The 12,386-nt window shown below is 42.9% G+C and overlaps 1 protein-coding gene across 5 annotated transcripts in view; it reads left to right on the top strand.

The window, feature by feature from the left end:
• The first annotated feature begins 449 nt into the window (after nt 1-449).
• dgkh (diacylglycerol kinase, eta) overlaps nt 450-12,386 on the top strand; it is a 103,885-nt gene continuing 91,948 nt past the window's right edge. The window contains exons 1-2 of one of the 5 annotated variants that reach the window (XM_056252180.1): nt 450-633; nt 2,429-2,599. In XM_056252180.1, the coding sequence (XP_056108155.1) occupies nt 583-633; nt 2,429-2,599 (222 nt within the window). In that variant the 5' untranslated portion in view covers nt 450-582. Of the gene's footprint in view, nt 634-2,090; nt 2,600-12,386 lie in introns of those variants that run through there. The other 4 variants (XM_056252178.1, XM_056252182.1, XM_056252181.1 and 1 more) reach the window with 4 other exon arrangements.

Genomic DNA, 12,386 nt, shown 5'->3' with positions numbered 1-12,386 from the left:
TGATGAGAAGCTGAAGTGCAGAGTGATGTCATCAAAATTATTGATCCATATGGCGGAAGTGAGAGACTGGCTAAGTTTTGAATGCTTAAATCTTCTAAATTCTGATTTTGTCATTGTTTTGGAGCCGCACTAGCTTATAAATAACAGTAAGACTAACAATTCACAATAAAAGCCACAAAAAAAAAAAGATTTCATGGGGACTTTAAAAAGAATTATTCGAGCTTTGACAAAATAAAATAATATTTGTGATAATATGAGAGAATAGCCTAGAGTTCAAATGAACTTCGAAACCACCACAAAAGCACGCGGTTTTAAATAAAGTCATGGTCTTAGTGAGTCTTTAAAAAGTGGGATTATGTGTAAAACGCAGGTTTCGTGACGTCATGGATAGCGCTTCGATTCCTTAATAGGGATTTGACATTTGTCACGTGGAAAGAAAGAGGCTCAGCCTCTGGGAGACCCTGATAGAGTAGTCTATAGGGAGGAGTGGAGATGAGAAAGGGAAATAGCCTAACACTCAAACCATATGCTCAATTCCACGAGTGAAAGTCGCGCTTGATTTGTGGGGACTATAGGAGAATAATGGAAGATGAAGACTGCCAATATACTCGCAGCCCTGCCTGGGAAGAGCTGGTCAGTACATTTTCTATTCGGATACTATTAAAGAGATCCTTCATAACCCTACATGTATATGTATAGGCAGTGATTAAGGATTTTAGTAGTATTTTCGCAAGCTCTTGATCTGATCGGTGGCTTAATTATCTCGATAAGTAAGATCGCTACGAAGAATTCCGTTCTACATTCCTCTACAAACTGGTGAACTTGTGTACGGGATTGATTTAGACATTATAAGTTGCAGCGTAAAATATCAAACTAATCAATGATCTTATCTTAGTGAGTGACATCGCGTGTAGCTCTTTTTTTCCATTCAAAGTTTCAATGGACTGAGAGGAAATGTGAGAACCGCAATGACCCATTTTCATAGAGATATAGTGGAATTAAATGAGGCTAATTAGTTTTTTTGGTGCTGACTTATTTAAGAGTTTTAAATAAGACACTATTGAAATGCTCTGGCGAAATGTTTTTAAAATATGACTGGCATACATAGACTGATCGATCAAATCAATCAATCAATCAATCAATAGGATTTGTGTTTTGGTCATCAGTTTGAATTCACAAAAGATGCCTTTAAACTTAAGAGTAAGTTCTGCTACACTGATCAGCAGTCTTCATTTATAAAAATCTCAATGTTACTTAGCCTACTTCATAATGGCTTTTATTTATTATTATAATGTGTGCTGATGTGAATATAAATGCAATAAGTGAATAAGTGACTAAACAAACTAGCATTTTGATTCAAACTAAATATTATGTTGAAATGCTGCCTTCACACGTGCTATCGGAAATGTTCTACTTCCCAATTCTGAAGTCATGATTACGAGCTCATCGCATTCAATTTTTTACGTGCGAGGGCGTTCATGTCCAACTTTTTAAATGGAAAACTAGTATTTAGCTACGATAATTCCGGTAGCATGCGAATCTGAGGAGGTTCGCCTCGCGCAAGCGGCGCACAATAGCACGTATAGCATATATTTTTCGATATAAACCAAACTTTTAATTGATATAATTTGGACATGAAATGGGCAATAAAGTGACAAATAAAGACAGTACTTATGTAGCTACTTAGCTAGTGTTTTGTGGGTGTCCAATTCGCATCCCGACAAAAGCGCTCGAGCCGCCAACTGTTGCTATGGTTACAGTCTCAAGCGATATAATGTATGGACCTAGATTTCTACCGAGGAGGCCCAATGCAATAAACTGAACAAGGGACCCAGAAAACCTAACAAATACACTATATCATCATATGCATAGGCTACATGTACTGTATGTGTAGATATAGGATATTGTATATTTCTTAAATATGATAATGTGGTAGAATGTGTCCCCCTTGATAGTTTTCCGGAACGCGTTAATGTCCAAACTGCAGTCTGTTTGGCAGCTCTCATAGGTTTTGAGACTCGGTCTGGTTGTGGCTTTGTATAATGTTACAGAAGAAACATCTGTTGCTGTATCCCTCGCCATAGTTTGTGAGATACCCGTCCGCCGCTAGGGTTTGCTACAGAGATTTCCTCCCGCTCCGAGCGTCTCAGCCCCCCGTCTGCCTTCCTTCATGCAGTCAGAGACCCAGCGCTCGTGTTCAGACACGAAAATGCACACCACCCGGCTAGGAAAGTTTCACAGCAGCTCGTTTAAAAATAACAGACTCTAAGTGAATCCCTGGTGGGGCGCCGGTTGGGCAGAAAAGCGCAAAAGCATGACGGCCAGGAGAACCGCTTTCCAGCCGTTATTCAGCTCCCGCATCCCGGCGGAGAGGAAGGGAGCGGCTGAACGCGTTCATAACCCGGAGTGCTGTGACTCTTCCCCGCAGGAGCCGGAGAAACCAGCCGCGACCCCTTCAGGGCTGCCCGCCGTGGGGGCTGTCGGGGGACCCGGGCCGGTGGTGGTGGTGGTGGACGAGTCATCCGACAGCGAGGGAGAGCAGGAAGGGCCGCAGAAACTCATCAGGAAAGTGTCAACCTCCGGGCAAATACGAAGCAAGGTAAGACACGTTGTTTCACACCCGAAGCCTGTGTTATGTGTTTTGCTGTTCATGTCCAGGCCAGTAAGCAGACGATGGTGCTACTGTAGTCCTGCGCACATGGTAGACGTCTATGAGCTCAGTAAACACTGAGATTTTCCAGCGTCAAACATCTGGAATGATTGTAAACTGAACATGAATGTTGCGGTTATCGCTTGTGCCATAATTCATCTCTCATAGATAGTAAGCATGCAGTAAATGCAGCTCAGTCAGCAGTGCTGTACTTACAGTCTTTAACCTGTTGATATGTGTAGTCACTCACGACCACTTGTTGGTCTGTTTTTCAGAATATGGGCACTCTTTTCTTTTCTTTTCTTTTCTTTTCTTTTCTTTTCTTTTCTTTTCTTTTCTTTTCTTTTTGTTTTGATAATACACCATGAGTCTTTTGGTTTCTTCACTCATTTTAATCGCATTAAATGATATTAATTATACTTTTAATTATTATATTATGATTTATTAAATGATTTTGTTATATTAAATAATATATTAGGCCTATAATATAATTATATTAAAATAAAATATAGTAATATAAAATTGTACTTATATAGATTGTCAAACACTGATGCTTGCTTGATGATGTTAGTAGTTATTACCAGACAGCTTGTGTCAAAATGATTGATGGTGACCTTTGACCTTGCCCCTCCCCTTGCCCTTCCTGTTTCCGGGGTTATGTATTAACCTTTGACCTCCCCCTCCCGGTTTCCGGGGTTGATGGATTAACCTTTGACCTAGCCCTCCCCGTTTCCGGGATTGATGGATTAACCTTTGCCCTAATGAGTGTTCGATCATTTGGTTGACAGAAAGTTTTGACAGGTTGTTTTGATGGATGATTTGCCCCTTTGACCGAGGGTGTATAAATATGTCATTGGTTTGTCTGATGTTTTGGCTTTGATGGTGCCAGATGTTTTTGAAATCCAGGGTTCCCTCCCACCCACTCTCACACAATGCTAAAAAAGATCACAGATCGTGTGACACAAATATCTCTTAAAAGTGTATAAAATATATAGTTTAACTAAAAAAGATTGCAGATCGTGTCACATGATCCCTCCCACAACCCCCCACCCGTGAGCATTGCCTATAAATGGGGTCTCTGTGCTGTACCCAGACCAGACCTGAAAGACGAAATATGAGCTACATGAGCATGAACGCTTTATCCCCCCCAAATTCCCCGGACGAGGGGGTGAGCAACAAGATGATGGAAAGTCTGACTATGGCGCCGAGAAAACCTTTTGGTCATATCCGTTTGACCAATTTTCTCCATGAAATTTCGGAATGGACTAAGGGTGAATTCATGTTGTCTGGCAACTGTCTATTCGGGTACAAATTTCATAAACCATCTCGAGTTGTTATGCTCTACAACACTGATGGGCCCGGAGAGTTCCAGCCTGGGGGTGATCCGTGCGTTGTTTTTCCTGAAAAAGACTGGTCTCTATTTTACAAATTTGTCTGGGCGGATCTGAACGACGTCGGTGAAGAGCCTTTGTACACGGCAGAGTGGGATGGTGTAACTCCGAATGTCCGGTACCGTGTGGTAGGTGACCATACTAATAAGAAGCCGAATGATGCTGTTTACATATTCTGCTGTAAAGACAAGACAAAGCTCAGCAGCACACGGTCAGCAGTCATCCTGCCTAACGAGCATCATGATCTGTATGAAATGCAATTTTTGTTCAAGTGGGGTGATCTGGATCTGATGCGTAGTGTTTTTTCAACCATTAACAAATTGTTCAAATGGTGTGACATGCATGACGGATACAACAAAATCAAAGTGCAGCTGTTCCACCCCGAGAAATGTGCGCGTAGCAGATCATCTGCTGTGCAGTCCGCCCCCATTCACTATAGCCATCCGAAAGCTCGTCTGGCAGACCCTCCCATGCGTCGTTTTTAAGCGACGCCCACCTCTACTACACCTCCATAAATTCCGGCGACCCGACCCACACAAGCATCATATATAAGCCATGGCTGAAGACGGCGGTACAGAACCGGTTCACGTGTGCAGCTGTGGAATCTCTTTCGACAGCATTCTCGACCCTGTAGACGACAACCCATCCCTTCATATACAGACCAACGCCAGCGTCCCATCGGACATTCATGCAGACTGGGCTCCGGCTAAAACTATCAAGCGTCGCATAGACTTGCAATCGTGCCTTGAAAACGATTGGTCTCACGGTAACATTATCAATCGCCGATTAGACTGGGATCCGCTCATCGAGTGCGACTGCGGTTGCACTAAACCTTCAGCATCACCACCGTCATCTCCCGAAAACCCTGCATCTCCCGAAAACCCTGCATCTCCCGAAAACCCTGCATCTCCCGAAAACCCCGGATCTCCACCCGTGACTTATCCCACTCTTGATCAACCTCGTTACGACGCCACAGACGGATGTTTCAGCGACGTTGGATTCAAAATCATAAAAGCAGCGACCGTGGTTTTGCTGGAGCACATCATCAGTAAGAAGCTGAAGGACGACTGCGAGGGATGTGCTATTGACCACCCCAGCCAGCTGCAACATTCCTGCCTGTTTGACCCTCCTAACTACTTCTTCGACACACACTTTGATGAACTTTCAGGCAGACTGTTTAGACCCTATTTTCATACCATCATCTCTATCCTCCTGAGCCGGTTCGGGCTAAAATCTCACCCCAAGCGTATTGAAGGAACAGTCGGTACTATTCTGCACGAATTAAAAGACGAACCATTCATCGCCGCTAAGCTAAAAGACATCAGGGGGGTACTCTTGGACGAGTCCTGTGAGGAAACAGTCTACGGCATTGTTGATCTCTGGGAAGGTCTCGCATTCTTAGTCGAGCTATGACGGCGCAAGCTATGGATGCCGCCTATAGCCGAAAGAGTTACATGCAATTCATGTTTAAAGAACATTACAGAACCCAACTGGTTTCATTAATGGACAGAGCCATCGAGTATTCAAGTGAATCGGATGATGATGATGATGATGACGACGTTGATGTTGAAACCAAGCGTGTAAGAACACTCAAGAAACATATGACATTTATAAGAGGTACGCCTGATTCTTGGGCTGAATTAGCAAACATATGTTTCAACGGTATTGAGCCACTGTGTGTACTGTTAAAAGATACTCTGGTTATGATGATTGAATCCAGCTGTGGGTTACAAGTCCCTGATGTACTCTGTATGTGTACTTATGTGGCCGATGTATGTAAACTAATGGTTCCAAAACTAAAAGACAATGACGATGATGACATCCCCAGAGTTATCGAGATGTTTGTCAATTATCTCCTAGATCATAACATGATGTCATGCAGAAATTTCATCTACTGGTTAGACTGTCAATGATGTTATTCTGTCAAATGTTTTCTACTATATCCATTTTTACTTAGACTGTAGTATTATATCTACTTTTACTTAGAGTGTGCATGCCTTTTTACTTAGACATTTTATGTAACCTCATTATATTCATTTTATCCAATTTTGTTTTGTTCTATTAATACCATTATATCTATTCTTCATTGTTTTTATATTTGTAACGTTTTTTAATAAAAGATTGATTCAAATCACTCATTTGTATTATTCTTTCACGGCGGTTGAAACAGCAACAGCATGTCGGAGCTCATGAAAGAGGCTTATTATACACCTTCCAATCCCGGTTCTTTAGGCGGTAAAAAACGATTAAAAGACGCCGTCTTAAAAGATACCGGAGTCCGTCTAAGCGATAATCAAGTTTCACAATGGTTGGCCGGCGAGGACGCATACACGTTACACAAAACAGCCCCTGTAAATTATAAGCGAAACAGGGTGGTTGTCTACGGAGTCGATACCCAGTTTCAGGCCGATTTAGTGGACATGAGCGCCTATGCTAAACAGAATCATGGTCATAAATTTCTTTTGACTGTTATAGATGTATTTTCCAAGTATGCCTGGAGTCGCATATTGAAGAATAAGAGCGGCCCCGAGGTTACTAGGGCGTTCGAATCTATACTCGACGAGGGTCGTGTGCCTCAGAAATTGCAGACGGATCAGGGCAAGGAATTTTTCAATAAACATTTTCAGAATGTCATGAAAAAGCACGACATTAATCATTTCGCTACCGCTACCGATTTGAAAGCCAGCGTCGTGGAACGATTTAATAGAACGTTAAAAAGTCGTATGTGGCGATTTTTAACGGCCACAAATTCCCAACGGTACATTGATGTCTTACCGGACATAATGGAGGGGTACAACACCAGTTATCACCGAAGTATCAAAATGAGACCCGTGGACGTCAGCAGAGACAATGAGGGTCAAGTGTTTCAAAACCTGTACGGCGATATAAAGAAGACGGAGAAACCCGTATTTAATTTCAAAGTCGGCGATATCGTGAGGATTTCTAAAGTGAGAGGTACGTTCGCCAAAGGTTATGAACAGAACTACACTGAAGAATTTTTCACAGTGTCTTCGTGTATTCCGCGACAGCCCCCAGTCTACAGACTCACGGATTATGACGGAGAAGTCATCGAGGGGGTATTTTATGAAAAAGAGCTGCAAAAAATAATTGTTAGTAAAAACAAATCTTTTAAGGTGGAAAAGATTTTAGGCCAGAAAAAACAAGGGAAATCTACGCTTGTTTTAGTGAAATGGTTAGGATGGCCTTCAAAATTCAATAGTTATATAGATAAAAAAACTCTGGTGGACTTAAAACACTCCAACGTTAACGGATGAGATCACACGAGGCAAGGATCGTCATGGAGGAGCACGGGTTCTACGTCACGTTACCGTGTAATGCATCGTCGGCGTTTTATCCGGGAAACATCATATCCAGCTATACAACACGACTAGCAAAAGCTATAGACTTAAAAGGACATTGGGAAGTCGGACTAGCCGAGATCGAATATCCTAGAAGCTGGTATAGCTTTAACGACAAAGAGGGCTACTTCACCGTGAACATTGAGCCGGACGGTGATGCGTTTAAAATAAACAAATCGATCCACTTAAACATAACCTGCGGGTACTACCCAAATATTCGGGCCATCATCAGAGTTATAAATCAACTTATCCCAAATTATGGGGTATTGACTCACGATGAAATAAAAAACAAAGTGTTTCTGACGGCAAAACCCAACATTTCACTATACTTCCGAGGGAGGCTCGGCATTATTTTAGGAGTAACGAATGGGATCTATCTCGGACGATCGATCGACCATAAAGTAGCAGATTTTACCCAGACCATCATAACATACGCTCCTCATCAAGCCGATATCAACGGAGGGTTCTACACATTATACGTTTACACGGACATTATCCAATATCAAGTGGTCGGCCATTCTCACGTACCTCTTTTGAGATGTGTACATATATCGGGTAAAACCAACGACACGGTCATTGCTAGATACGACAAGCCGCATTACGCATCGATCAGCAAGGATCACATCACAGACATCACCATAGAAGTTAAGGACGATCAAAACCAAAAAGTACCCTTCACTTACGGGAAAGTCGTCGTAAAACTGCACTTTAAACCAAAAAATAATTATATTCTTTAAATATGAGTTATTATAGCCCCAGAGAGACCTCGGACTATGTCAGCTACTACCAAAATCAGGCCGGAGGGGGGTTACCGGGCTATGCCGGGGGAGGGGTTATGTATGGGGCGGGGCTAGGGGGTCTTTTCAGAGGTCTGTTCAGGATGGCCATTCCTCTGCTAAAAAGAGGTTTTAGCATCGCAAAACCCCATCTAAAATCAGCCGCTAAAAATATAGTATCCGACGTCGTCTCCAACGTATTGACCCGTTCGCACAATGATAAAGCTCAAGACGGCTCCGGTCTGATGGTCATGGCTCGTAAGATGATGTCTAAACCGCCGGGGGCGAGGAGGCGTGGTCAATGGGTAGTTAAGAAGAAGAAGAAAACAACACGCGGTGGAAAGAAGCACTCAGTCGTACGTAGAAAGCGTAAGAAGTCTGTTAGTCGAAGCGTGTCGGTCAAGAGATCCGCCAAAACCATATTCTAACATGGCGTTACTGCATCGTATGTCAGGAGAATGCATCAAGTCCGAGTTGGACTTATTTACCGTACCGATGACGCAGACAGTGATTGAGAAAAGCCGCTATTTAGAAGTTACCCCATTATCGGCCCTTTCACAATCTGCCCCGATTGAGTTTTTTATCGCGGGCAACGGCGATGATTATGTGGATCTCAATAACACAATGCTCTATCTACGTGTGAAAATTACGAAACCTGACGGCGGAAACATAGATGCTGATGCTAAGGTCGGGTTGATTAATTACCCGGGAGCTACAATATTTTCGCAAGTGGACGTGACACTCGGTGATCGGCTGATATCTCAAAGTTCAAGCACATACCCTTACCGTTGCATCATGGAGAGTCTGCTCAACTACAGTAAAGACACGTTGGAAACTATTTTCAACGCGGGTCTGTTTCATAAAGACAAAGCCGGCTTTATGGATGTGGCTGACCCCGCCGGGGGTAATACTGGATTGACAAAGAGATCGGGGTACACCGGCGAAAGCAAGGAACTGGAACTGCTTGCCCCCATACACAGCGATATATTCTTCCAGGAGAAATTGATGATAAATGGGGTCGATATTAAGATACGCCTTATTCGATCAAAAGATGAATTCAGTCTGATGAGGTCCGACGACGTGGATTACAAATTAAATATACTGTCGGCATCCCTATTTGTCAAGAAAGTTTCTGTATCACCACCGGTCAGACTGGCTCACGCCCATGCGTTACTTTCGACCACGGCCAAGTACGCCGTCGATAGGGTCAGTCTAAAAACCTTCTCAATACCGGCAGGGTCACGTATTTTGAATCAAGAAAATCTGTTTTTAGGAAGTCTGCCAAAGGCTATCATCATTGCTATGGTCGACAATGACGCATTCACCGGTTCCTACAGAAAAAATCCATTCGCTTTCAAACATTACAATCTGGAATTCTTAGCCGTCTACGTTGACTCCCAACAATACCCCGCTAAGCCTCTACAGCCTAATTTCGATGATGGTTTGGCAGTACGTGAATTTTATCAGTTGGCGATGACGACCGGACGACACCTTAAAGACCAGTCGCTCTCTATCGACAGAAATGATTTCATGAACGGATACACACTTTACGCATTTAACCTCACCCCGGATGAAGAGTGCGGTCAGCACATCTCCCTCGTCAAGTCCGGGAACATCAGAGTCGAAGCTCGTTTCAGACGCCCTCTAGGCAGTACTGTTAATTTAATAGTTTACGCCGTGTTTGATAGCATCATTGAAGTGTCTAACCGTAGACAGGTGCTGATCGACTACTACTGAGATGAACACCCTACAACTCGCCGCTATCATGGATAAAATTACATGCGGGACTCATTTTCTCGGCGTTCTACCGTGCGATCAACTACCCAAAAAACCCCTGAGGATCTTACCCTCGCTCGCTATCATTAACACCGATCCAGCCCACCTACCCGGTGAGCATTGGGTCGCCGTTTATTTGAACCAACAGGGACCGGCTTGTTTTTTCGACAGTTTTGGCAACCCCCCAAACAGTACCCGGTTTCCAATCAGCATCGACAAGTTTCTAGCAACCAACGACAAACCTGTATTATATACTGAAAGACGTGTCCAAGATTATTCGTCGGATACCTGCGGGCAGCACTGTGTGTTTTTCCTATATCATTTAGCCAGAGGTTACGATTACAACCATGTGATGAGACTATACACGGATGACTATATTAAAAATGATAAAATGGTGTCTCTGTTTGTGAAGAGATTAAGACCGTATGTTTGTAATGATAAAATGTTGTCCTGCATCGACTGTGTGCAAACGTGTTTGATGTATAAATAAAAAAATCTTAAACCATTATATTTTTCAGCGTCTTTTATTTAATCATAAGAAACATATTAATGCACACACGTTAATAATCCATCCATTGTTTTCGACGGATAGGCGGTGATTTAGACACTGAATCGTCGCTCTCTGGAACAACGGAACGTGAATATCTCTGCGCTTTTTTAGAACGTCTACCAGAGGGTGGGGTGTCGGGTTTATTCTTTAGAGAATTAATCGCGCTCCTGACCTGTTGATTCGGCACCGTAGAAAAAGGAATGTTTAATTCGGCAAAAGCCTGCAGAAACTCAGCCCATCCTAGAGGTCTCCGGTCATTGCGCACCTTTTGTGGGCCCGTCACATTTTTTAACAAATCGAGCATGTGTGAACCTTGTATGGGTTTGCCCCTGAACACAAACTCCCCCGAGTCGTTCCAAGCGCTGAGTCCTTTAGCTTTAGACATCTTGTCTAATATGTATCTACTGTTTTTCACACTTCTCGAAGGCACATTCTTCAGAACTTCATCCACCACATTAGCCTCAGCAGCGTCTTCAACGCTACTAGCAGCCGATTGCTCATATTTAAGCTTGGGATCACTAGGGGGTAACGAAAGTGTTAAAACACTGTTCTCACGATCGCCTTGTCTAACGATGGTCAAAAACCTGGTCAGGGTATTTGAGTAAAGTTTTGCTTTTTCGTAGGGATTCAAATCAGAGCGTTGTAAAATATCTCTTATGCTCCCGTCCAAATCGTTTTCCACACTCTGCTGAATGTTCTCACGAGCATTTTCAGTTTTCAACTTATCCAGTTGATGGTGCGGTACTAAATACATCTTCTCAGCATAGTCCATCCTATCGATTGGTTATCAGAGTCGAAAGAAAAGGTAAAGCGACGCTTAGGAGAGGTAGAAGGAACCCGCCTTTCTGGTTGAAGACTCGTTTCTTGGCCGCTATGCCAATTTTTTTATCGGCTACAAATTTGATTTCTGCTTTTCTCCTTTTCAGTTTTTGGTACTGTTGTCGATTGACCGGAATCGTCCCGTAGAGGATGTTAAGCGCCAGTTCACAGAGTGATAAAATGAAATCGTCGGAGGCCGATTGTAGAATAAGACGTCGTTGTTTAGGAGACGCTTTATGTAGTAGTTTCAACACCGGGAGATGTTTACAAAGTCTAGCGGACATGACGATTGATCACGTTCTTCTTTTTTTCGGGATATAAACCACCTGACGGTCGGAAAGCAATCCTGTTCTGAGTCGGTACTGCTCCGGAGTTTTTGCTTTATAGTCTATCATTAGGTATCCGAAAGATCGGTTGACAGCGTCATGATAACACTCCATAAAGTATTTTGCATTTCCCGGGTACATTTGTCGTCCTAGCAGAGCTACTTGATTGACGTCCCGAGGGTTTTTAAACAAAATAATATAATTGGCGTTTAAGCTGATGGTTCGACTGGACTTACCCTGTACAAATAAATTTTGCACTATATAGATTGCACTGAGATTGCGGTGGTGGACATACTGTGTAAAGACACGCTGGAGTTCCAGGTTGGCGCTAGCTTGTTGCATCAAATCATCCACGATGAGCAGATTTGCTTTGTGAACGGGGAGTAAATCATCATCATTCAGACTCTCGGGTATTCCTTGTACAAATTTAATGTTATACAATTTCAGTACATCATCGTACAAAGGTTGCCAGCAATCATACAACCATACAATGTTTTCAATTTTCTTGGAAATTATATTCAAGCCTTTCTCCAACAAAAGTTTTACAAAATAAGACTTTCCAGAATTGGACGGTCCACTTATAACACAACTACATGGATGTTGAAGCCTGAAATCAAAATCGGAAACATCCAACGACCCTCTGTGCATCATCTGATCAGTAGCCATAAGGAAGCGTGGTGAAATCGGGCATAAGCCTGCGTTTATTATACACCACCTTAAACCTTTTAACGACTGATTT

Source organism: Rhinichthys klamathensis, unplaced genomic scaffold, assembly GCF_029890125.1.
Source record: "Rhinichthys klamathensis goyatoka isolate OS25496 unplaced genomic scaffold, OSU_Roscu_1.1 h1tg000093l_1, whole genome shotgun sequence".
Taxonomy (NCBI): domain Eukaryota; kingdom Metazoa; phylum Chordata; class Actinopteri; order Cypriniformes; family Leuciscidae; genus Rhinichthys; species Rhinichthys klamathensis.
This window is presented reverse-complemented; position numbering and strand designations above follow the sequence as displayed.